Source organism: Mustela nigripes, chromosome 15 (assembly GCF_022355385.1).
Source record: "Mustela nigripes isolate SB6536 chromosome 15, MUSNIG.SB6536, whole genome shotgun sequence".
Classification (NCBI taxonomy): domain Eukaryota; kingdom Metazoa; phylum Chordata; class Mammalia; order Carnivora; family Mustelidae; genus Mustela; species Mustela nigripes.
The window spans coordinates 20,009,301-20,036,754 of NC_081571.1; the positions used below are offsets into that span (position 1 = coordinate 20,009,301).

Genomic DNA, 27,454 nt, shown 5'->3' on the forward strand with positions numbered 1-27,454 from the left:
TATTTGTCATATCCATAAAGTTTATTTTAAAAAACTGTTAAAAACTAACCATACAGGAATATTTATTAATATACTTAAAAAGTTTGTTCCCCGTGTTGAAGGAAAATACATTAGCAACATCTTCCAGACACCATCTTTATAAAAGTAAAACTTCTAGATGCTGAAATGTACTACAGTAGATTCTATAGCTTACACTTTTAATCACAGGATTGAAAGTCATTCTCCCTACTCCCCGTTCCCCCGAATGTGGCAGTTCTTAGACTTAATTAATGACATTCAATCATGTTATATATTACCACAGATCCTTAAATAGAGTACACACTGCATGGTTACTAACGGAGTGAGTCTTCTCTATTTGTTGTCACGTCATTCTTTCAGAGAAGCGTTGGACTTTAAGTACAAATAGAAATACTACATCCCATGATTGTAAACATTCACCAAGAGCTTCCAGAGTACAATGAGTAATAGAGGTGGCCCAAGGGTCAGTCAAATGTTCCTCACTCATTTGGATACTGCTGAGATTAAGAAAGGAGTTTTGAAGGCAAATTATCACAAGCCTTACTTGCATTTCTGTAAGAAAGTAGTTCTGGGTATATTTTTAGTCGAAAACACCTGAAAGTCATTCTAAAGATTATATATTAAGCACCATTTTCACTTACCTGAAATATATTAAGTTAAATTCAGCAGTATATGTATGAGCATAAATGTGAGAAATTAGAAATAACCGTGGGTCTCAAGTTCCCTTCTGTGGATACATATGGACTATTGAGTTCCAAAGATGCTAACAGGAACCACTCGTGCATACCAAGGGCAGTCATGCCCCTAGGGCCAAATGCAACCCAGAAGTCTGAGGCGCGACTATTACTTCTGTCAGTGGATGCTATACAAGCAGATTTAAGGCTGTATTCGGCTATAAAGAGTTCAACCTCCTCTTTAGTATTCTTCCTACACAGATCACATACATGACTCAAAATTTCATAGGGTGGGAGGTGAAAAGTCCCCAAACACCTTTTTAATACTATCCTCCGTACAATTCATTATCAGTTATTTACATAGGGGAGTGTTCATACTTAAAACCACTAAAAAAATGCAATCGTCATGTTTTAAACTCTTATCCTAATTTCCCCAGGATTATCCTTATTCTCATTCTCTGACTTTTCGCCAACTTGACATTAGTCAGATTGTTCACTGCAGTCCTTAGGCATTTCTGATGTTGCTCCAAAGGAGAATACAAATTAAAATTTATTCACTGCCACCCACTTTGGGACAAGCCTGGTTGCAAAGAAAACGGTGTTCCTGGTGTTGAAGGATAACTAGGAAACCCATCTGGCTGAGCTGAATAGCTTTCCAGAGCCGAAGCTGAGTGCACCTGATAAAAAGAAGAACATGCAGGTTAGCGGAGTACCAAATTTAATCGAGTTGGTACCTGCTTTTGCCTATATCACATTACAGATATTCAGAGTAGGAAAGAAAGAGAGAACATTGGGGCAAGATAACTCCTCTTAGTCTCCTGAAAAAAAAATTTTTTTTAAAGATTTTATTTATTTATTTTACAGACAGATCACAAGTAGGCAGAGAGGCAGGCAGAGAGAGAGGAGGAAGCAGGCTCCCTTCGGAGCAGAGAGCCCGACGTGGGGCTCGATCCCAGGACCAAGGGATCATGACCTGAGCCAAAGGCAGAGGCTTTAACCTACTGAGCCACCCAGTCGCCCCTCCTGAAATTTTTAAGGAACATTTAAAATTCTTCAGATGGTGGAGATCAAGAGAAATGCCATTAAAATACTTAATTATTCTTTAAAAAAGATTAATAGGTTTTCTAGAGAAAACATGTTTTAATGTCCATTATTTTAGCTTAAATTATTTTTAAAAAAGCTCAAATATAAATGTCTCATATAAAGATTCCATTTGTAAAATCTTCAAACTAAGATTTGAAAGTCTATTAAGTAGGAAAAACAATTCATATAGACAAATATATTCCATTACCTCTGTTATCCTTCTGAAGATAACAATAATTTGCAGATTTGGGAAGATCAATCATAACATCTCCAGACATTCTTCTAAGAATTTTTGCCAATGTTGGGATATCATCATTGGCATTAAAGGGTTATCAGGAAAGAAGCTATGCACACATGCTACCATTTACTTTCTGCCCTACCGTTCTCACTTACCTGCTGTAACAAGGCCGACTGTGCAGCGGCATTATGCTGTAATTCTTGCAAGGAGGACTGTGAAGGGTTCTGGGAGAACCCTGGGATACCTGGGAGGGACAGAAGACCAGGAAACACAGAACTGCCTGCAGCTTGAAGTCCAGAGGATAAGCTAAAACAACAGACAGAACAGGTCAAAACGCAGATAAGACAAAACCTATTGCTTCTGTATTTGTCAAAAACTATCTTGAGATGTAAAACAAACTTTAAACTCCCTGGCTGGAAGGAACCATAAAAGTCAGCCACTCACTGAAGCAAAATTTACTTTCTATTCCGAAGTATACTGCTCTGCATTTAGTAAGTCTGTTGTGCCTGTAATACTTTCTGCTGTTCTATACAAAGATAAATTACTGAATACTGACATAATCTAAGCAGATATTAACATTATATATACTTAACATGGCTAAAGAGCTGTATGTGTTTTTTGAGTGTTTAAGTTTCAGCCCAGAAAAACTGCAAATTAGCACCGCCCGACAATCAGATTAGGCTCATTCAAACGACTTAAAAATAAGACTACGAACTACAGGGTAGATCAAAACGACCACAGCCCATACCCTCTCCCCAAAGCATCCACATACCCGGCTTGCGCAACGAGAGCAGAGTTGAAATTGGAGCTGAAAGCCGAAGCGAATCCCGGGAGCACGGGAGCCGGCGACGGGGTGGTGGCCGCGACGGGCAGCGGTGTGACGGCCGCCACCGTGGACGGCGCCTGCAGCCCCGGGAACGAGGGCAGGGCGGGGGCGACGCTGGGGGTGTTGGAGACAGAAAAGCCGGGGTAGGAGGGGTTGGAAGCCGGCAGGGGTCCCTGCGTGACGGAGAAGAGGGAGGGGACGCCGGCGGACAGGTTGAGGGGGAAAGGCGCCGCCGACACCGGCGCCGAGGCGGAGAGCCCTGAGAGAACGGCCGCGCTGGAACTCGGCGGAGGGCTGGGTGCGGACGTGACAGCGGCGGACGAGGTGGCTATCAAGGAGCCTGGGAGAGACACCGACACGGACGGGTTGCCCGTTAAAGGGAAATTGTTGGTCAGAGAAGTAAACGGAGGGAGCGCAGTGAACACCGGCGTGATGGGAGCGGAGGAAGCGTGCGGCGGCAGGGAGATGGACAGGGGGTTGGACACGTTCAAGGGGGTCGTCAAGCCGGAGAGGCCCGACAGCGCAGGATTAAGGCAGGTGGACAAACTGATGGGCACTGATGCTGACGTGTAGGCGCGGCCCAGCGTCCCTGACAGACCTAGGGTGCCGGGGGCGGGGTTCCCAGAGTGGGCGGGGCCTTTGAAGGCCGAGGGGGTGGGGCTGGTGGGCTCCGTTTTGATCATGACGGGCAGGGTTGTGACAGCTGGGGCAGACGCCGCGTGCAGCTCTGAGTTACTCGCGTGGGGGCCCTGCAAGAGCGCCGCGGAGGAGCCACAGCTGGCCGGCGCCGAAGCCGAGCACGATGTGGGCGTCACCAGCGGAGAGGGTGCGGGCAAAGTCGACGGGGTGGGAGCGGAGTTGGCCGCGGTCGAGGGCAGGCTGGGGAACATGGCCAGCCCGGGCGTGGAGGACCTCGGCGGGGCGGGAACGGCCGAGGGGGCATAGCACTTGGAGCCTGAAGCCGGTGAATCGGAGTTCTGGTTAGTGAGAGAGGGCAGGGAAGCCAGTCCGCTTGTAACAGCAGAGGACAGAGCGGAGGAGTTGATTAAGTTGGTATCATTCGACGTCAGAAAGCCTTTCAAAGCAGACAGAAGGGGATTATTTACACCAAGTGGACAGGCCACACTGGGAGCAGAGCCCCCGGCAATGACAGAGGGAGCAGGGTTGGACACCCCTTGGGATGTCGGCGTTAAGGGCAAGGGCAGACCTGCAAACACTGACGACAGTGAAGCAGAACTGGCATTGTTGGTAGAAGCAGCAGTAGAGGTGGCAGGAAAAGGGAGGCCAGTGAAAGCGGCAGAAGTCGAAGCAAATGTTTCATTGGAAGCAGGAGTGGCCCGAGGTGTGGACGTAACCTGAGGGGCTGGGACAGGAGGAGCGGAAGGACCTGGCAGGGGCACCAGGCCAGAAAAAACCGACGGGACAGGAGCTGATGTTGTACTGTGGACAGAGGTAACAGGTGCCGCAGGCAGGGAAGGGGTTCTGATAACCGTTGGATTTGGCGTTGATGGCTGAGGCGTATGAATGGCCGAGGAGACCTGCCCTGGGAACACGGGAAGGACGGTATTCGCCATGTTCAGTCCGGACACGGTGGCAGTTACTGATGCTGATGGATGGTTTACTGCCTTCACTGGGGACGCTGTAGGGATGGGAGTCGCAGCAGGCGTTGAAGGATTGGAACCATGAGGAGAGAAGAGCTGACTTGCTGGGGTAGAAAACGCTATAGGGGGTGGGGAGCAGAAAGAGGCAAGAATATCACCATGCTGAAATATTACATTCTAACCCAAAAGAAGTACGTCAACATTCTTGTAACATTTGACAAACATGAAGAAAATCAGCAACAGGTATGGTAGGCTACTGCAGTGGCCACCTTGCTAGATTCCATGATCTGGATTTTCCCTATATAGTCTCAGGTAAAGCCAGCTGTCTTCTAGACTGCCAGAAGAGCACTCCTATGCACAGTGAGGAAGTCTTGAAAAGTTCGCAAATAAACTTTCCTTTCATATTTTGCCAATTTTTAAAAATTAAAAATTTAATTGTGATTAGCACTGGTGTACTGACTTTAGATTTCACTCTCTCAAACCACTTCTCCAGAGTAATAAAACAAGTCATTTCCCCCTCTGAAGAGCTTCCAGGACATCACTTTCCCTTTAGGTCTCAGCAGGCATCCCAGGATTCATGCCAACTTCTGCACTGGCCACTCTTATAAGTTGAACTTGATATTCCAGTTTATAATTTATATAGCTTTCTTCCCCAAGCATTTTCCCCATACTACCTCGTCTATACGATCTCAACCTTTAAGGCTATTTGCCTTGTCGGAGGAGCTCCCTTAGGGGCAAAAGCCATATCTAATCCTCTTTAGAGCCTCAGCACCTAGCACTGTGCATGGCACCTGTGTATTTAGTGTTTGCCACACTTGATATATTATCACCATGACCTTAACTATCGTTACCAAACCCATGCAAAAACCTACTCTCAAGAATTCCACTAGAGTTTGCTATAATATTTTTATTCTCATAAGCCCTATAAATAATTACTATAATTACCAAATACTGTAAGTATTTGGGGGAATGATTTGTGTTTCCTCTCTGAATCAATTTAAGAACAGTGTTAGCCTTGTCGATGTCAAATGGAAAGCATGACTGAGGTAGCTAAAGTCATAATGACAACGGTCACCTGCTGCCATACTCATATCACAGTGCGTTTCACTTGTAAACAGAGAATATTCCCTTCCCAGTGATAGTCAACTGAAAATTATTTTCATGAGCTAAGACTTAAGTTTCTAAACTTATGCATAATAAAGACTTTTGCATAAGAAAGCTGACACAATCAATGAAGTAATGTACAATGTTAATCATGGTGGGGAAGGGACCACAGGAATAAAATGGAAGAAAACAGCAATATACATAATCCATTTGGACTAAGAGATGCCCAAAAGGTGCCACACTGGACTGAACAAATTTTATGGTAGTTTTGAAAAAAAAGATGGCAGAACTGACAAACAGTAATATAGAAATACATGAACTTCAAACCCAAAGGACCTAAAGTCTGATAATATTCATGTCATTAGCAATAATTTGGTTTCAAGAAAATAAGACTATAGATTTTAAATTTAGAGGACATATGAAAGTGGATTTGTACTTTTGTTTGCATTTGTTTAACAAAAAATAGAAACACAAGGACTACATACCTAGTTTTGTGTTTGTAAATAATGTACTAAAATTTTATTTAGGTCAACAGTGGTTGGGAAATAGTTGAGAAGTCACTATCTTATGTAACTACACACTGAAGACCATGCAGTAGAATGACAAATCACAAGGTCAGACCAAACTGTCCCAAAGCATTCTTTATAAGCAGTCTCTGTTGAAGATCTTATATAATAAAGCAAAAGCCATACACTGTTAACCATACACAGTGCCTGCAGTTAAAATGCAACAAAACAACAAATTGAAGAAACCCCAAAACATACCATGATAACTACGACTTTCCTGTCATGTAATTTGGTTGTTAACTGTAAAACATCTGTCAGATGCTGCACTGAGTACTTTATGCCTATCATTTCATTTGTCCCCACACAACCCTGAGATAGGTACAAACAATGCCGTTTTATAGATGGGCAGTGTGCCTCGGTGTGGTTAAAGCAAGTTGTTAGAAGATCATGCAACTACTCGGTGATGTTCAAAGGGAATCAAGTTTCAGTTACGAAAGGTAAGTAAGTTCCAGAGATCTGCTGTATGACACTGTATCTATGGTTAACAATTCTATATTGTGTACTTAAAAATTTAAGAGGGTGGATCTCATTAAGATCTTACCACAATAATGATTTTTAAAAAGGTCATGCAATTATTAAGTAATAGAACCAAAATTTGAACCCTGTTCTGATGGACCCATATCCTTAACCAGTGTACTAGTTTATCTTTTTGTTTCTTGACATGGTTCAAAAGGAAAATAAAATCTTAATCATGCTAATATAACACAGCATAGGAAAACAAAGTATGCTATTCCTAACGATGGTTCTCAGGGCACTTAACCTGTTACTCCCTTCAGAAACAGATTAACGAAGCTGAGCATAAAGGCTCAAGCTTCCTCAACCTCCTTTTCATGGAAGTTAAATTACATGGTCACAAAATGATGTCCTGCCATTTCAGTTTTCTTTCCAGCTCATTATATTGCCTCCTTTAGAAACCACCAGCAAAAAAGCACTGTTCAGGCACCCTGCTCAGGGAATAGAATTCCCACTGAGACTCCTAACCGAGCACTCTAATGATGTGCTACTTTGCTACACAAGAACTGATCTCAGGTTTGTCTCCTATCCAAAAGCTGGACCACAGAGAGCCTCAACTAGAAGAAAAATAAAATGTTGCAGTACTGCTGCCATCTGCAGGCATTACGGACACCACCTCTCATCTTCCTTTTTTTCTTTCTTTTTTGTTTTTAAAGTAGGTTTTTTTTAAAGGAGTGTTTTGACAGGTTCCTCTGTTAGAGTAGATTTGAAGAGAACACTGTCACCTGCTTAGACTCAACTTCATTTTTCTTGAAAAAGGAAAAGCACATTTTTCCTAAGGATTTTTGCTTTTATTCAGTTTTACAACAAAGTTCAAAATTGCCAAACTAGACATTGTGCAGTAAAACAGAATCTGATATTGAAGTGAGCTGACTTCCAAAATAAAATCTGATAACATGTATGACACTAGTATGATGATGTGGTTAAAGAATTTTGCTGTCTTTGTCCTTATATACAATGTTAATGATAATCTCACATGTCGGTGTTTTCTTTTGTCTGTTTTGAATATAGCTGATGCAGTGTTATGTTAGTTTCAGGTTAATGTGTAGTGCTTAAAAACAATTTTGTGACACTGTCTTTCCAAAGTTTGTTAAATGTGCTACTGAATGTGAAGACCTTAATGAAAAATCAGTTATTATGCTATTAAAGTATATATTAATTTATTTTATAATTCCAATGATAGTAACTATGGCAAATTTTGTTTCTCTGTCCTAATAAATACTTTCAATTCTTTTATGCCAAAAATAAATAAATAAATAAATAAAATAAACAAAAGAAAATAAAGTAGGCTCCACGCCCAGAATGGAGCCCAGCATGGGGCTTGAACACAAGATCCTAATATCAAGCCCGGAGCTGAAATCAAGAGTCAGGTGCCTCTCATCTTCCTTTTTCAATTTTACTTTTGCTTTGACACCCTTTGTATTTTTTTTTCCTACATTAAGCTATGCTACCCCCAACACTTATGAAAATAATTAAATCTAAATCTAGTATTTGAAATAGCATTTAGGAAAAAGGATTTAATATGTTTATATTAAAAAAGAGATGAGGCTGATAATATCACATAATGTAAAGTGAAAGTGGCTGTAATGCCACAGACCACTCAGATTATATTGCAAGTTTTTCATACAAGACACAAAGGCATATCATTAATTTTAAATCCAGTTAATATGTGCATTTCATGCTGTGTGTATATAATGTACCATTATCAAGTCACTTCTAGCAAGTATTGATTAAATTCTTTAGGAACTTTCTTCAAAGCATAGATTCCAAATACATTCAATTCAGACTGTTCTCAGTGAATAACAGAGCAGACAACCAGGGTACTTCAGCTATATCTGGAGCAAAGCTGATACTTACTTTGATTCTGTGTAGGTTTTGACTGATTGGAAAGGTCTTCATTTTCTATATGAAAATAAATAAAAGTTTGATTTCAAGTTTTATTCAAATTAATCACCACCATAATAATCAAAAGATTGGCATAAAAAAAAAACTCAGGATACATATGCATGCTATGTCAGGAAAAATACAGTGTATGCTTATGGAAAGAGGAAGGAAATAAAAGTAGTAACTATACAAAGATTACAGCATTATGAGCAACTGATCCCCACCCTGCCTTTTCTTTAACTTATCAGGTTTAATTTTATTTATTTATTTATTATTTTATTTATTATTATTTATTTTTAATTTTACTTTTAAAAGGTTTTATTTATTTTAGAGAGAAAGCATGCAATGAGGGGGGAAGAGGCAGAGGAAAAGGAGGAAAAAGAAGACAGACACTAGCCCTACATGGGGTTCAATCTCATGAGCCATGAGATTATGACCTGAGCCAAAACCCAGAGGTGGAAGCTCAATCAACTAAGCCACAACTTACTAGGTTTTAAATGAGCATTGTTATTTTACAGATATATTTAGAAACAGTTTCTGGAAAGGACAGCCTGAGTGTGCCGCCTAGGACGAAGTATAGTCTATAGCTGGAATGCAGAGGATCACCATTACTGGCTAACCTGACAGTCACTTCAACAGCAGGGAGACTTGAAGGTGGGAGGCAGATGCTGAGTGGAGAACCCACTACCACCTACAGGACCCACTTCGCAGTCCACGCAATGAACCAAGCAAAAAGAAAGGGGCCCAGCCTTCCTGTCGCAGTTGTTTCTGGAAAAGACCCTATGCTAGGAGCTGCTGAGAACCACCCCAGGTGAGTCTGATTTGAAGTTTGTGACACTGACACCAAAAGCACACTCCTCCCCACCCTCCACAGAAGGCACCTAACTAGACCATTAGGCAAAGATACAATGGGAAAAAAATTACCTCTCATGGCTTGACAGTAACTGCCCAAGAAACCAACAAGGGTAGGTATAAGGTACAGAAAGAACCTAGAAGCCCTGACATAGCGAGAGATCATAGCTTGTCTAAGGAACTTGGTGCAAATAAACAAGAAGAACATATGTTGTCTATCAACAAAGATTCAATGAAAAAAAAAGTTTCAAAACCTGTAATGCAAATTAATAACATATAAACACATAACACACAAGAAAATACAAGCAAAGAAGATGAAGACTTTAGATATAAAAACCTGACTCCAAATTAATAAATGCAAAGAATGGTAAAGATTAGTGGTAACATTAAGAAAGCTAAGTTACTTAGCTAGAAATAAGAAACAACAAAATCACAATGAAAATGGCAAAAATGCATAGGTAAGAGACTTAGAAGGCAAATGTAGAGCAAAATAGGAGTACAAGAAGTAGAAAAAAGACCACATAAAAAGCAATAACTGAGGGAATAATAAAAAAATTTTCCTGAGCTTTAAAGACTTAAGTTTTCATATCCAAAGGGCTTACAGAGTTTCGTGAAAGATTAATGCTAATATCCACAACTGGACATCCTGGTAAAATAGCCAAACTCCAGGATTAAAGACATTTCTAAATTCTAGAGAGATATTTTCTTTGTAAGCTTATAGGAAGAGACCAAGGTTCTAATAAAAGAAAATTAAGTGGAATTGGGTTTCTCATCTATAACTCTGCATATGTGCTCGTCTAAAAAACTACTTATAGAAATTTTTTTCTCAAAGAAAAGGAGAATGAGCATATCAGAACAGGGTATCAAAGAACAGAGGAAAATGTAATAAGCTGGAAGTTGAAAGGCACAGAATAAAACATGAATGGTATTCCAACAAAACACACAAATCGACAAAAAGATGAGTGAGAATGGAAGTCACTGGAGGACAGAGCAGTACTTTTTAGTTTTTGTGTAACAACAACCATTAAGAATATGATGGTTTAAAAAAAAAAAGAATATGAAGGCAATCCTTAGCAATATTAAAGATAACATTTCTAAGTTGGGATGGGACAAGGAGAGAAGAGTTGTTAAAAATAAAATAGCAATTTGACTAATACAAATAAAAGTAAGGGAAATGAAAAACTGGGATGAGAGAATAGTGATGAATACAAAAATAAAACGGAAGCACTAAGAACAAATATGCAATTTTTATGATGACTCAAAATTCCTATTAAGTCTCTCCCCCAGTCCTTCCCATCCCATTTAAAACTCAAAATCCAGCTATATATTATCTATAATTCCAACTAACCTACCAAATAAATAAAACTCTAAAATAAAAACTGAAAGTAAAGATAAAAGCAATATACTTACAAAAAGGTTAGGACAATATTAATACCCAATAAGGCCAGGCAAAAAAGAAATAAAGTATAACTCAGCTGACTTTTTTTATACTTAGAAAACTTGAGACTTTCAAGAAAAAGAAAGTAGAATAACTACCTAGGAACGAGCACCTAGAAATGAAATGTTCCATTTATAATTTTGATGAAAAATACCTCTAAAGTCTTAGAGACAATCCGAAGGCAAAGAACCTACATAAAGAAAACTATAAAATCTTCTTAAAAGAGATAAAACAAGCCCTGGAGGAAAAACACTACCGCCTGACATAATATAAAGCAGACGTAGGACTGAAGAGTTAAGACTTAGTATCATAAGAACATCACATCTCCCCAAATTAATATACGTAACTACATAAAATTATTATATGTTGTTATAATTATAAAATATTAGAGTAATAATGTTATATAATTATATAACATGTATATATTTTGTATGTTATATACATGCACACATAAATTCAACTGTTTTAACTACATAAAATAATCTTGAAGTTCAGATAGAAAAAAAAAATTCTCCAAATATAGTAAGAAAAATAAAAACCATAGTAAGAGGAAAAAGCTAACCTTACTAGGTATCAGAACATAGAATAAATCTGCTAGTCAAATCAATATATCATCATAACATGAAATAAGTAGACTGCATAGAATAAAGAACCCAGAATTATAACCATGTGTATATATGAAAACTTAAATGCGGCCTTTCAGATCAGTGGGAAAAGTAGATGAGTTAATAAGTGGTGCTGGCATGACAGGCTACCATCTGGAAAAAAATGAGGATGAACCTCTATTTCACCCTGTATGAAAATAAATTCCAGACGCAGTAAGGTCTTTTAAGACCCAAGTCACCAGGACTCCCTAGGGTTAAGGGCTAATACCTGAAACAAGACAAAATAGTTCCAGCTTTTCTTTCATAGCTTCTCTTTCTCTATGAAAAATGTAAAACTCTAAGGGCTAAAGATACCATAAACAAGGGTCAAGAAATAAAACGATAATTTTGGGGCAAACTGTTTAGCAGTGCTCATTGGAGTACCCAGCTGCAAACAACAGAACCACTCTGGCTAGTAAAAAAGAATTTGTGAATAATGCTATCAAGTAACTCCGAGTCTGTGGGAAGGGCAGAAAAAAAAAAATTAAGTTCTATCCTTACCCTGCACATATCTAGAAATAGATAAAAGTTACACATTAGAAAAGAAATCCTATAAAAGTAATTAGAGGATACAGATGACATTTTCGTCCTGCCAGGATGGGTGGGGAAGGGTTTCCTAGGGAAGACTTAAACTCAGAAGGGTCAAACAAACAATACCTAACTGAAATAAAAATTAAATTTTTGTAAGACACACAAATGAAAATGTAAGCTAATCCCATGTTCCCAACAGACTCAAAGGAAAATGCTGAACTGAAAAGTGCAGGGGAAAGGGTAAGCCCCTTTGAGCACCTTCTTACAGGCCTTTCCTCCCCACAGGAGTAATGCCCCCTAATGGTAATACTCATCAAGTCAGCCATACTCTTCCATAGCCTGCCAGAGTTTCTAGCTCATGAGAAATGGTTCTTTTGTCTACAGCCTGCTCATGTTCACACAGGTGCGCCAAGGCCGTTCCAGTGGAGCCTGTATATCCCACTCAAATCCATTATCACGCTTGTGAGCTCCTTCCCCCGCCAGCACACACCATGTCAAACAACTGGCCCCTCCACGTATAGTCTGTGTTTAAGTGTGTATTTAGCACCCCATAACAACATGATTTTACCTGTTCCTACTGGATTAGGAGTATATGGAGGTGGAGGGGGTACACCCGGAGCTATGACGTTGGCTAACGGGACGAGACCTGCATTGTTATAAGCACCTAAAATGAAATCATAGTAAAAAAAAATTTAGTATCGTTCTGTGGCCAAGAGGTCAAAGCATATCTAATTTTTAAAACTGCTCTTATAATGTGAGTTGCATTTCACACAGAGGTTTGGGTCTGGGGTAAGGACAATGCTGAGATCAAACGAGACAGCTGGAGATTCTGACTTTCCACTGCTGCTCATTCCAGACATAAGCTCGCTGAATGGCCGGGCAGGAAGATCCTGCCATACTTCAATTACCTGACTTTTCTGTCAAGCACATACAGTTGACCTTTTTAAAGTCAGATGTACTCAGGATACCTCCAAACACAACTACTGAAAAGGGATTCATGATGATTTACCAAAGTGAAAATCCATAATAATGATTAAAAAGAATCTATAATGAACTTATCAAAAGGCAAATGTCCTGAACTCTGTCTGCTGCACTGCTGTAGACCAAGAATCTGTGTAGCTCACCATGGACAGAATTAAATTCAGCATAGCATATTTCACAAGTGTTCCAATTTTCCCAAGTAGATATACCAACATTAACCTTCACTTAATAAAAGGCAAAAAGAAACAAAGTAAAGCACAAATGGAACTGCTTACTTGGTGCAATGGTTGCGTGCGGCCGGCATGGAGGTATTGGATAAGGAACAGGCTTATGTGGATTGTACGTTGAAGGAGGCTAGATGAGGGGCAAGTAGAGCGGTTAGAAGAAAACTAAATCAGCGGGCTTCCTGCAAACAAAATACAATTGTCTTTCAAATATTTAGTTGTAAGAGACTAATAAAGCTCCAGCATATGAAATGCTACTGGCCTAATACACAGCACAAGTGAGGGAAATTTCTTTGCTTTGCCAAATGTAGTTCTTATAAATTTCAAAGGCAGAGCCTGCCAAAGACTGCTGTGGATGGGTTTATTTATTTATTTTTTTTTCAGGATTAAATCATCTCCAATGAAGGGTCAGACCTTATCCTAAACAGCAAATTCCTCTGACCGAGCCGAACTTAATCCAAGAATGTTTATCTCTTCCTCTGTAACACAAGAAATCCACTAGGTTTAGGAACCTTGGCTACCCAAGAATTTCCAACATCCTCCGAAATTCATCAGAGATTCCTCTTACCATTCTTACCCTCTTTTCTCCTTGGAAGAACAAAGTCCTATATTCTTCAGCATTCTGCACTTTGACAACTTGAGTAGAAAGTAAACTGGGATTATGAATTCAGTATTTTAGTCTTTTTGCCTTTGAAATCCATGGATCTTTTATTTTGTAGTTGATAGAACTATGTAACAAAAGCATCCCAGGAATTGGTCTCTAGAGAACCAGAGGTATCCAGAGCTAAGCTTGCTATACTTCTAACACCGAGAGAGAGAGAGAGAGAGAGACCCTGCTCTGGGGAGCTAGCCCTCCTGCATAGGGGATCCAGTGGCAGTAAAGGACCTAGGTTCTCCGTAGGTCTCATACATGGTGGCCTGGGAGATGCACTAGCCTTGTGCAAGGGCTAGGATCTGTGGCTGTTATGCTATGAACAGCTGTCACTGGAGCTCCTGTCAGGCAAACAGGCAGGATGCAAGACGGCTGTAAAAAGGCCTCTCCCACTTCAGCTGGAGCAATCCCTTCAATCTACAGGGCTGTCTTTAGGTTCAGTTGATACCCTAAGCAATCACGATCGCTCCCTTAAAAACACTCTCAACCTCCGGGCTCTTGATTCACTACTATTAATACCAATTTGGCCAAACCACAACCTCAAAGCATACTGCACACTCCATTTCCTTCAAGGGAGCAGCTGAATAGGGATGGGGAAAACAAAACAAAACAAAACAATTGGACTGGTTTTACTTTAAAATAAAACAAGAAACTTCAGAAGGGCCCTGAACACTGTTCATTAATTATGCTATAGTTCCCTAGACCACTCACTTTCCTTGCGTTTCTAGTACACTGTGAATTTCATAACACAAAAGCAGAACTGATGCCGTGTGCTGTGAACAGACAGAAAACTACATGTAGGAGTTAAGGCCCGTGTCATCATTTATTCTCTAAACATACCGGTTTGGATGGTCCAAGAATCCGTGCAGCTATTCCTTTGCCTTCATTAGTACATTCTTCACCATCTTTTTTCAAGGGGGTTCCCTATTTAAATAAATAAAAAAAATACAAAGAAAGATAATTGAGACTTAAAAAAAACACCAAAAAACCAAAGGAGAAACAAAACAAAACCCTCATTGTATTACACTAAAGAGAGGGACTTAATTTGGTAGGAGTTTAAGGACCTGGATTCCTGCCTTGGCTATAAGACCGTGCTAAGGTCCTCAAACTTCCTCTGCCAGAGAAGCTTCACGACATGTATAGAGACACTCAGAAACAAGCATACCACTCACAAGGGGACGACAGAAGAGCAGGATAATGTAGGTTTTAATTTTTCCCCTGCAGAATAGGAGTGACCACTTCCAATGTGCCAGTATGTATAATGGTCAAAAAATCAAAAAGAGTACCTGTATTACAGTTAAAAATAGATGACAAAAAGTGATGGTCTCTATAAGCATTAAGTGATGAAACCTCATTCAAGACTGCTGTTGTTAACAGATCAGAATAAGCTGACAGACTGCCACAATGTGTCGTCCTAAGAGCGTGTGCCTAAATAGCACATACAAGCAGGGAACCTAACTTCCAAGATGGCCCCCAGATGTCCTCGCCTCCTACATGCCCTTGTGAAGTCCCCTTCCAGAGTGAACAGGACTGGCCTACATAATAAAGAGGATATTCCAGAAATGGTGGCATTTGACTTCCAAGACTAAGTCACAAGAGACAACACAGCTTGCACTTGCCTTCCCCTGGACTATTTGCTCCTGTGGAAGTCAGCTGCCAGGTCATGAGGTATTCAAGCAGCACTACGGGCAGGGCCTAATGGTGAGGAATGAAGACCCCTTTCCAACCACTGACACCAACTTGCCTGACATGTACCTGAGCCCCTTCAGAGCATAGTCTCAAGCTCTACTCAAGCTCCCAGAAGACTGCAGTCTTGTGAGAAACCCTGAGCCAAAACCAATGTAAGCCACTCCCAAGTTCCAGATTCATAGAAACTGTATAACATAATCTTTAGTTATAAACCACTGAGTTTCAGGGTTACTTGTTACACTGCAATCAAAATATAGCACTCTTTGTAAAGATTATTTTACAAAGACATCTGAAGAACACTGGATGGTATAAAGACAGGTTTCCTTCTTATTGGACTTCTCAGAGCCTTTATCATGCAGTGTGACTGTCCAAGAAGGAAACATTGCAAACAATTTCTCAAACATACTCAACTGTAAAACTGTCTGAGGAACATTGAGAATTTGAGTAATGCTCCTTTACTAAATGCAAAGCAGTGCTTCTAAAATACTTGGAAAAGCAAAACAAAATCATCCTTTTTATGTTTGTCTTATTCTTCTGTACATTTCACATAAATACTTTAATGGAGTAATACATGAACTTTTGATCAGTGGTGAATCCATGAATTGAGCTGCTGACCGAATAAAATTCCTTTCCTTCGTGGAAGGACCATCAACTAGCATTTTCTTTAAATATCATAATTATGCTAAACTTGATAGCTACAACAAGTTTCTCATACCCACAAATATATGCTTACTGGGAAAATTCCATTTATGCGGCTAGGTTTTCCTTTGGGATATGGATTTCCTGGGATGGTTCCACAAGAAGATATCATAGCATGAGGAGCTTTGCAGCCCCCCTTAAAAGCCTGTAACAAAAAACAAGATAGTGGTGATAAATAAGTAAATAAATAACCAAATTTACTCATAGTTAAGTATTCTGGATATTTGGAGGCCCTGTTAAAAATACGAATTAAGAACAGTATCACATTAATCTGTTCGTGCATTCATCAGCAATTACAGTAGTGAACATGACCAAAATTCACAAGTAAAATCACTTTATTTAAATGGTATTATTATAGAAGTAACATAATGTTTTTAATTAGTTTTCTATTAGCCACAACTAACAGACTCCTATACAAAGATATCTCCACAGCAGATGTTGCAAATTGGGTGCAAACAAGTTCATTTACTATTTAGTATGTCCCGTTTCTCCAAACCAAGAAATAACGTCCAACCATACAAACACCAAACTCACGTTACACCAAGAAAAGGAGAGCAGCAGATGAAAGAGACATGGACTCTGCTCTGAAGAAGTTTAGAACTTAGTGGAGAAAAACACAAACAAATACCATGGGACACTGGGTATCCAAAGAACTGTACTGTTGAAAAAGCAAGAGTTATTTACATAAACTATATTCAACATAGCATTACATAATCATGAAACATGTTAAGGGATGTTCTAGCTTATTTATTATTGTATTCTCAGCTTTTACACTAACAAATACTGAATTCATATTTAACAAATATTAAATGATGAAAAACACTACACTGTGACATATATTTTAATAGATATATATTATGCTATAAGGATTTGAAGCTATATATCATTTTACAAGTATGTAGGATGCCACATATTTTATTGTAGGGATATACTGGTTTTATAAATTCATTCACATTTGTTATAGAGAGATACTGGTTTCATAAATTCATTCAAAACACACATAATTAGCTATATAATCCAGTCACCTATTAAACCCCCAACCCTAAAAATTATCTCAATCTCTGGTTATTATAAATAATACCAAAGTAAATACCCTTACATACAGATTACTTTTTTCTTTCCTTAGAATAAATCCTAGAAATAGAATTTTTTGGGTCAAAAGGCATGAACATTTTAAGGCTCTTCAAGTTTAGCTTCCAGAAAAGTTGTACTAAGTTATACTGACCAGAGAGTCTATTCCACAGAATACCCAGGACTACATTATTTCTGAGAAGGAAAATACTCAGGACCACATTATTTCCGACACGATCAGAACGCTTTATAAGGAAGAAAACAACAGCAGTAAATGCATGGTGCCTTAAAAAATTTAGTCAAGAAAAACTAATGGAGAATTTATTAAAGAAATGCGGCTCAGATCTTGCTTCTGCTACAAAAAAGCTCATGAGTAGGCCAAGTACTCTGCTACCCCTGAGTTTAGCAGAGGGTGCAAGGATTAAAAAGCTTGGAGCCGTGGCAAAGCTACGAAGGGACCAAGAATAAACACCTGCTGAAGCTAAAGCTTAGGAGCCAACTGGCGTCTCACTCTCAAGCCCTTTCCTCATCCCCTTGAACCTCTTTCACCCAGCTCCTGTCCTACACTGACCGAAGGGATGCCATCTTGACCCATTCTAAAGGGCCGTCAGGTTATTCATCACAGTTCATACAGGAATGAGACTGGTACTTTTTTCCTCCATCAAAATTCAGAAAAACCCAGTGTTGTATTTATATAGCAATCTTGAGAAAATTACCTGTTCCAGTACTCTCTTGCATCGTTTCTTCTCAGACATATTTATCCTGAATAAATCTTCGATGGGACGAGAATTCTGTGCATCAACGATGTTTCTACCAAGGAAATGCAATTGAGCTTTTCATTTAAGAACCTGGACATACATATCAACACCAACAACCTTTACCAAACAACTATATCTGAGTAACCTTTCCCCCCAGGACATATGGAGGAAAGTGATTTATTTTTAATTGGTGAATGTAAACCACATTTTTATAAAAATGATAAATATAAATGAACTGAGGTTCATCTGGTTACCTAAAAGCAATGAAGTAATTCTATGAACAAAATCATGGGATTTTTGAAAACATACCCTCTCAATGAGTGGAAATCTACGGCAATAGAAAAAAATCCATGTACCAAATGCATAAAAATATTGGTTGATCTAAAACTGAAGTTTTACCTTCTGCTTTAATTTTGTATTTTTGTGGACATCTATCAACACACAAGGAACTTAAAAATGCAAGTGCTCTAAATGGACAGCAATCTGCAGAGTCTTCCATCATGCAGAAGAGCACGGTGGAGCTCACATTCATTATGATCATTATTAAATGCTATGCTTAGTGTCTGCACAGATCTTCCAGGATTTAAAGTTCGCATATGCTACTAAGTAGGTGAGATCCTTGACTTTACAACTGAGGAAAATAAGGTCCGGAAAGAATAAGTACATGTAATAGAACCTAACTATAAAACCTATGGCCTTCTCAATGAACCTTTCAAACTACTCAGAGTCGGAAGGCAATGGAAGTCCTGAAATAAAGACAAACCAAATCTTAATCTCAGTATGCCCCCATTATTTTTACGTTGTAACAAGCACGCTAGATATTTAATTATTTATTTTTCCCTTAGAAAGAACATGTGCAAGTGAGGGGAGGGAGAAGGGGAGGGGAAGAGGGAGAGAGAAAATCTTTAAGCAAGCTCTACACTTGGAGTGGCGCTCCAGGCGCGGCTCGATCTCAACCCTAATGTCATGACCTGAGCTGAAATCAAGAGCTGGATGCCCAACCAACTAAGCTGCCCAGGCGCCCCTAGATATTTAGATATAAAAATTCAGTCTACCGTTTCACAGATTTCATTGGAGTCCCATTTACTAATATAATCCTGAGACATTAATACACACTAATGAGTTAAAAGACATTTCAAAAGTCTTCCAAATCCTCTCCAATAAAGTAAAAAGAAAAAGAAATACTCACGAAGCTAACAGCTCAAGAGCAACTAGCTTGTCTTTACTGAAGGTGAAACAATTGAGTATATTGACCACTTCTGCTGGGTGAACAGCCACCATTTTCTGTTAATATAAAAAAATAATTTAATTTTCAACATGAGAAATTTTCATGCCAGACATTGCCATTTTGAGGAAAATATAGTTAAATGTTCTTAATATTTAAGTATTTGAGGTGAAACTACCTATTCAAAAGTAAGCCCTAACAACTAACAACTATGTGAATTAGACTTTTCAATTTAACTATTTCAGTTGAAGATCTAAGTCCCCCTATGTGCTTTTTCCATTCACATCTCTCAACATATTTATTTATAGAAAAAAAAAATTTACAGGTAGTAATTTCCTCAGAAAGGTTCTAAAAAAGGGGGTATTTATAATTTGGGAGATATAATGCTTGAGAAGTTAGGAAAAATTACATTCCTTAGTTAAAGGGCTAAGTATTCTGTAGTCAGGACTTCCTAAAGTGAGGTCCATGGTGCTGAATAGTGTTACTAAAAAAGGATACTACAGTTAACTCAGGTAGGGAAAAGATGGGTTAAACAGGATTCTTTACTGCAGAATTTTCTTAAGAGTCCTATATTAATATTAACTGTGACACTAGAAGATGGTGTGCAATGTTACATAATTTGACTAGGGTACTTGTGCTTTTGAAGATAAGGTTCCATCAATTTACAGATTTATGTTAACAGTGGAGGAAATTCAAAAGCAAAGTCAATGCACGAAGATCATTTAGAATCAACACCCAGTTGATTCCTAAAACTTAGGGCAATTCTGTTCAGACAATTTCATTCAGGTAGCACCAAAAGAATTGGTAAAACTATATACCCCTTTGCAAGTTTTTAAAATGACATCTAAAAACTATACCACAAGATTAAATATTTACCAAAAATTGATTTATATTATTTATTATATATTTGTAAAAACTTTGGAACTATTCATTTATCTCACTTATGAAAATGTCTATTGTATAACCTAATTGTAGAGGTTAGTCTTCAGCGTGAAAACAACCAAATCAGACTTAGTTTGTCAGCAAAGGCTACTTTTAAGTTGTGCCCGTGCTAGCCTTCTCACCTCTGAATTTTAATTCTAAAGCAGGTGGAAAAGCAAGCAGGCCTCAGAGCTTTGTCGTGAGTTTGTTGTCTAGATAAAGTAAGGAGAGGTCCCCATCAGTCTTATAGAAGCTCTCTGCTTTGCTTCCCTCTTAGGGGATGACATGGTCTCTTTGGTCCTTGGGAAAAGATTTTTACCGTCAGGTGATGGGTGGATGGGTAAGATAACCTTTTTTTTTTTTTTTTTTTTTTTTTTGAGAGTCGATAAAAATTAATTGCTGAAGAGGAGAAGTACTAACAGATCCGGCCACTTTTTTTCAGCAAATTAATTAGTTTAGGAAGCTAAGGATCTGTAGATTCCCTTAAAACTAGCCATCACTTATAATCCAAAGAAAATCTTCCTACCTAGCCAGATACTGTTTGACTTTAATGCCTCTGTTAATTTAGGCTCTAGAGCTGTGCTGTCTGTACAGTAGCCACTAGGCACTGTTTAAATTAAAATTAAATAAAATTAAAAATACAGTTCCACAGGCAAACTAGACACATTTAAATGCTCAAAAGCCAAGTGTAGCTAGTGGTTACCATACTGGATAGAAGAGATATAAAACATTTTTATCATTGCTAAAAGTCCATTTGGATAGTGCTGGTCTAAAGAATATAAACTCATTTGACTATTGTTCTAAGACTAAATACAAGAGGATAAAGATACCAAAAAATAGAAAAGGAAGTGCATAAAAACATTTAAGAATTCAAATTCTATGCTTTGCTTGCCTATAAATATTTCCTCTTCCAAGATGCCAATTAGGATCCTATGGTGTACAATTTAATACATACAATTTAAATTCAGTTTGGGAACTCTTAATTTTTTAGTGATTATTTGATTACTATAAAAATATAATAAAGTTTAATAAAATTTAGGGTCAGTTTTCCTAATGCAAACAAATTACAACTTGAGGTCAATTAGAGAAAACAAGGGGAGAATTCAAAATACTTAAACTCTACATTCTAAAGAAAAATAAGTTACTTACATGCTGTAATGCTTTCATTGCCTTTAACTGAGGCTCAGCCCAGGAGAAGTATCTCAGTAAATCAACCACCTGAAAGCAAAGAATTTCTTTAGCTCTAATGAAATGCGTTTGCAAATATCTCTACAAGATTTGTTTCAGTACTGTGAAATACTACTCAGTTCCTTACTGGCACAAACCACAGTTTAAGTGCTCAACAGCTGTAAGAAGTGGGTAGCTACCACAATGGACAGTGCAGAAAGAGAACACTTCCATCATCACAGAGTCTGGGGCAGCACTGGTAGAGAAATAAACGGAAAGTATAAAGGACAGGAAAAAGTACCTAAAGAAAAGGAAGATCGAAAAAGTATTAGACGGAGACAAAATGTCAGGTTAGAAATATAAAGCTATATTACAAATGGAAAACTTTAAAAATATAGCGGGGTGACATTCATGATCAGTCACAAAAGGGTGTTTAGGGGTGTGGTTAGTGTAGGTCCGCCATGTCCTGCTCTTTCCCTGGAGTCGGAGGGGCTCAGTACTTGTATTTACACTACAGATCTCCTCCCTAAAAATGTAAGAATTACCATGACTTACTCTAGCAGCTTCTAAACACTAAGTAGGTCACTTTGAGAGCAGAGTTAGCCAGGCTCTCCCATCACTACCACCAAACTTCACATGAAAGAGGGAGATAATGTTAGATAGCCAGTAGGAGGTGAGGAGGGCCTCAAGGTCACAGCAGTGAAGTCCCTGCGTAGTCACCACCACCCTGTTCACTGATTCCAAGGGAACTCCAAAAGTAAAAAAAAGGAATGATTCAAAGAAGAGAGGGTAATGAAATCTGGGTTAATGAATTCTTTTACCATAACTTCCTGAAAATGTGTTAAGGTTTCAATTATTCTACAAAAATAATTCTGCAAAATTAATGCTAGAGGCTGGAGTAGTATATGAAGAAGAGTAAAAATACTTTTTACTCCTTATAATGTGATGCCTAAATCACAAATGGGTATTATGCATACTTTCCTCGCTTTCACGGGAATAATGGTTTTCCTTACAGTAAATGCTACCTGCCACTTAATCAACCAAAAAAAAGTTGCCAACTATCATATGCCTGATATAGAAGAAAAACCTTCAATACAGTAAGTAGGCTTAGCAGGTCATACTTAGCAAGTAGCTTTTAGTTTTTGAAAGTTTCCAGTGACTTTAGCAAAGTGGAATAACCACTAAGGGAAGTTTTCTACAAAATTTCGCACATACAAACACAGTCAAGAGAAGGAAAGAAAAGTTACCTATGAGACGTTATAAACTTTTCCAAAACATTTAAATACAGCATAAGGTGATTTTTAAAAAATTAATGGGACAGCTGAAAAACACCCATTAAATAGGCAGCAAGACATGCAAATCATAGAACAGTTTTTAAGGATTTAGCAACCAGAAATTCAACAGGCTTAAAGTTATTCAAAGTTCAAGTTTTGAAAGTCTTGAGAAACAGATGAAAAGTTGGAGTATTTACTAACTCCAAAACAGACTGATCCACTGTCTATCCTCTCCACATTCTGACCCTCTCCCAGAACTCTTTTCCAAATGCACATTTCTCTTTCTGTCCTATTTTTGTATCAAATATTTCCTATGTATTCCTCAGCAATCTGGTTTCTCTATGTATGCGTGTACATGTGTACACACATACATATTTTTCTTAAATTATCAAACTCCCCCTGAAGCTGGGTGAGTTTTCAACTAAACTTTAAAAACATTACTCTGCTGGCAGTGACAGAAACTACTTATTAGACCCTGTATTTTCTTTTCTTATGGCTAAAATTTTTATGTAGTGACTTCATATAAGAACTATAATTCACCATTTGTTCTAGTTTTCTTTTTAATGTGTAGTGAATTTTGTTATTACTGATTTATAAATTCTGTACAAATTTGGGTATGCTTACCATTAGTTTATAAATTTATGATATTGTGCCCAGAATGATAAATATGCTTTTCTTGGACACCACATTTTAAAATCAGTGCAAATAGCTATGTTTATAAAATAAACTATAAATTCTGCAAAGTTGCCTATCATTTTGAAAGCTTCTAACGTTTCTAAATAAATACAGCAACAAAGTAAAAGCAATTCGAACCTGACTAGCAGGTAAATAGACTTTAAACAGAATTATCAGAGTAAAGAAAAAAACAAAAAACACTTTTGCTTAAACAAATACAAGAAATACCTGTTCACTAGAGAAATATCCATGCACATATTCAATTGCTTTTAATTTGTATTCTGTCAGAACAGCCTATAAAAAAAAAAACCACAGAAAAACAGCATTAATATATGTAAGCAAAACAGTAATATGCATATTATCAAAACTACCTAAGCAACTCAAACATGGCAGACCTTCTTCAGCCCCAGCACAAAGAGGCAGCTAAAGTCACTATGGTGACATGACATTCTACCTTTCCAGGTTCCATGCTGTTAAGGGATACACTGAGACAGCAGGAAAACCTCCGGGCCTCCCTACTCACTCCTACAATGAAAAGGAACAGAACTGTAATAGACAAGATCTGACATTACTACAAATAACAAACAGAATTCCTGTAAATGTAATTTACATCCCAATTTCAACCAAATTGTCATTTTTAAGAAGACTATTACATCAGGCATTATTCATTCAATAGTTACTGAGCAGCTGTTATGTGCTAATAGAGAAATGTGAATGACAAATATTTCCTTGGGGATATAAGAACCCAAGGAGCAAAAGAGGGCCTTCAATTCAATCTGTGTGCATGCAGTGTGGCCTCTGAAAGGCATTTTAAGTACCCTGAGAATCTTTTTACCCACAAAAGGGGAACACCATTCACTACCCACCTTAAGATTAAAATAGTCAAGAAGAGACATATCAATAGTATTGCTATTGCTCAGTAAATTATGTTCCGTATTGCTCAGTAAATGATGGTTCCTTTCCTTTCAAGGCCCCTATCAATGGGAATTTCAGAGAGAAGTACATAGGCCTTGACCCAGCACTATCTAGAACCCGCTGAAATCATATATGCTTTCCTGGCAACTGTCTGCAGAGCTTAGAGATGGAAACAATCATAATTTGGCAACTACTAATCATTAAAAAACCAACTGATCCCTTTGCTTTTACTACAAAACAGTATTTGTACTTGGCATATACCTCAATTTGCTAGGAGAAACTATCATGACCAGTTAACTGAAAGAAACATCCAGGTTGCCCAATAGTTTAATAGTTTAATTTTCACTGAAAAGGGAGGTGAGGGGGAGAGAATGGCATTTCTGATAACGTGCTCTAGAGAATGTACTGTTGAGATGTAACGTCAGGAAGTGATTACTTGGTTTAAACCAACTGATATTTACAAAGTCTGAGAGCAATTTTTTTAGAAAAACCACTACTAATTCTCACTTACATACGTCTATATTTTAATCCCATTTTAATACACTAAGACAATGGTGACGAATCTAATTATTTGGCACAGACAGCAAAGGGTATTTTGCCTGCAGACCAGAAATAAGGACTTAAATAAGAATGTATATTGCTCTCTCATATATGATTTTCATCTCTGGAAAATATCCTACATCCCTCACTAGTATTTACTACGTGATCTTCTCACAAGAAGAAGGGAGAACATACGCAAATTGCATCCTATAGCTTCCAAAAGTAGAAATCTACTGGTCTACTTCCTCATAAACAATAGTTAAGTATCAGCTCATGAACAAATTGTTACAAATTTTAAACATATATTTGGCAAGCGGACATTTTAGTACAAATCTTAATTACACAAACTGGACTTGCAAAAGCAGTTTTGTTCAAAAACAACATTCAACATCGTCAAATGTGTAAATTTAACATGAATTTGAAAAAAAGTCTTATGAAGGATAAGAAAAACATTTTGCTTTATAGACAATGAAGAAAAACAGCAAGGTCAAATGCAATTATTTTGAAGTTGGTTTTTTAAAAGATTTTATTTGAAAGAAAGAGTGAGAGAGCTCACAAGCAGGGGGGAAGCTTATAGGGAGAAGCAGGCTTCCCGTGGAGCAGGGAGCCGGATGTGGGACCCAATCCCAGGAACATAGAGATGAAGACAGACGCTGAAGCTGAAACGACTGAGCCATGGAGGGGACCCCACAGGCAATTTTATTAATAATTTCATAAGCTGAAGCATAAAGTAACAAATCCTTCCCTGTCAGTCAAGGGTCTTAAAGGTACGGAAACAGAAAGATATTCACTCTGAAATTCTAAGCAACATACCCTGTATTAGCATAAGAATGGTATAGAAAGTCCTTTCACTTTTAATTAGGCAAACTTCTTACTTTTGTGCTTTAGGTATTTTTAGGCTAAAGGCTACATTCCAATTTTTTTTTTTTTCCTAATCTGGCTCATTCTGGAAGGTAGGTTACATACAACGGTCCCGAAACAAAGCAAAAACTTGGAAAGCAGGAAGAAAAAGTTTCGAAATTCAAGTTAGTGAAGCCCACTCCTAAAGATGACTTTAAACCCAAGGCCTTTTGGACATCAATTTTGTCCGTCCAGGCAACGCATAGTCTGCCTATCTTCAGATCTGAAAAACTTGCCATAATAACTACCATTAGAGAAATTTTATACGTATTAACTCCAGTTTTCAGTCTTTAGGTCACTGAAAGATGAGGTGATCAGGTCAGAAATAATAAACCACTCCACAAGCACAGAGCTTGTAATGATCGGCCGGCTTGGTATGCGAACTTTTGATATAATTTCCACAACACCGCACTTGACTGGAGAGTCAAGTTTACCATTCACATAATTTAATCTCTATTTGCATAGTGAAATGGATCAAGCTACAAGCTCCCATTCTGTACGTTAAAATTCCATCTATTTCGCAGTCCTAAGCCGTATCTTACAAAAACTGCCCGCCGTCCCTCAAAAAGGATGAACTAGAGAATTCGTAGCTCACAGACTGGTTTAAGAAATTAAGTGAAATTACCTTTCTAATTTCATCCAACACCGTTTCAAAGGACTTTTTGTCCATCTTGACTACAGTCTCGACGTGGTTTTAAGTTACACTTTCAATTACAAAATGTTCATCCCTGGTCGGCTCCAATAGTAGAAATGTTTACAGCTGAGGAGGAAAGACTCCAGGAGCAAGAAAAAGGGTGCGAAGAGGTAGCGAGTACTTCAAACTCTGCAAAATTCTCTAAAAATGCACACTTATAAAAAGTTTTTATTAAAAGCAAAAACCGTCGGGTTTCCTCAGCTTCTTCACACAAAGCTTCAGGACACCTCGGGTAAGAACCCGGTGCTCTCCGAGTCCTGCGGAGAAATCCAGGGTTTGGCAGCCGGGGCCGAGCTTCGATCTCCTGCAGTTGAAGGCCAGGCGCCGCTCCAGGGAAAGGTCGTGAAGCCGCTCTCCTGTGTGGGAGATGAGAGGCACCTGCACCCCGGCTCCCGCGGGCGGCGAGCAAGGAGGCACCCGCCTCTCGGCCCGCACCAGCGCCTCGGCCGCCGGCCGCCGCCCCTCACCGCCGCGAACCTGGACTCATGGCCCGACTTGCGCTCAACCCCAGCAGTTGCGCCGGCTCCTGGGTCCCGCAGCCCGGGCAGCGGCGGCCTGGCGGGCTCTTTGTTACCAGCTGCACGGCTTCCGGGAGCGGGCCGGCAGCCGGAGAAAACCAGGAGCCGGGCGAAAGGGGGCACGCTCTCCGGCAGGGGGACTCCTGAGTGCCGCGGCGCCCACAGCGTCTAGAGTCTTGCCTGGTTACCCCTACAGCTCCCACCGGCTCCTGGGGGCCTTTAACGAAACCCGTCGCGCCCCAGTAAACTCAACTCTGCGCCGACAGCTTAGGCCTCTCTTTCCCGAAAGCCAACGGAGGGGGTCCTGGTGTGGGAACGTAGGTGTTCGTGGCGAATGCCTAGATGGCTCTGTATCTGATGCAGCTGAAATCTTTCTCAGAGCTTAAAAGTCACTTTTTCAGCATCACATCTCTATGTCTTGGGTTTGATTATGCTTGACTCTGTTTTCTCAATCTGAATTTTTTTTAAAAAAACGAACTCCGAGTGGCTAAGGCATATCTACGGATGCCCTTATTTTTGGCGGACCGGAGAAGTCCGCCGCGTGGACCGCCCCAAGGGGAGAAAAGGGGTGGTCAGTGG

At 39.0% G+C, this 27,454-nt stretch overlaps 1 protein-coding gene across 1 annotated transcript; it reads right to left on the bottom strand.

The window, feature by feature from the left end:
* Window positions 1–26,378, bottom strand: PROSER1 (proline and serine rich 1). The gene is made up of 13 exons (XM_059377733.1): window positions 26,289–26,378; window positions 23,537–23,602; window positions 21,342–21,410; window positions 19,236–19,330; window positions 18,005–18,098; window positions 16,252–16,362; window positions 14,670–14,753; window positions 13,229–13,307; window positions 12,541–12,636; window positions 8,481–8,525; window positions 2,786–4,559; window positions 2,169–2,319; window positions 1–1,369 (listed from the first exon to the last, which is right to left on the bottom strand). Exons 1-13 carry the CDS (start codon window positions 26,331–26,333, stop codon window positions 1,247–1,249), a joined length of 2,832 nt encoding a protein of 943 aa, XP_059233716.1. The 5' UTR covers window positions 26,334–26,378; the 3' UTR covers window positions 1–1,246.
* Between the last annotated feature and the right edge of the window lie 1,076 nt (window positions 26,379–27,454).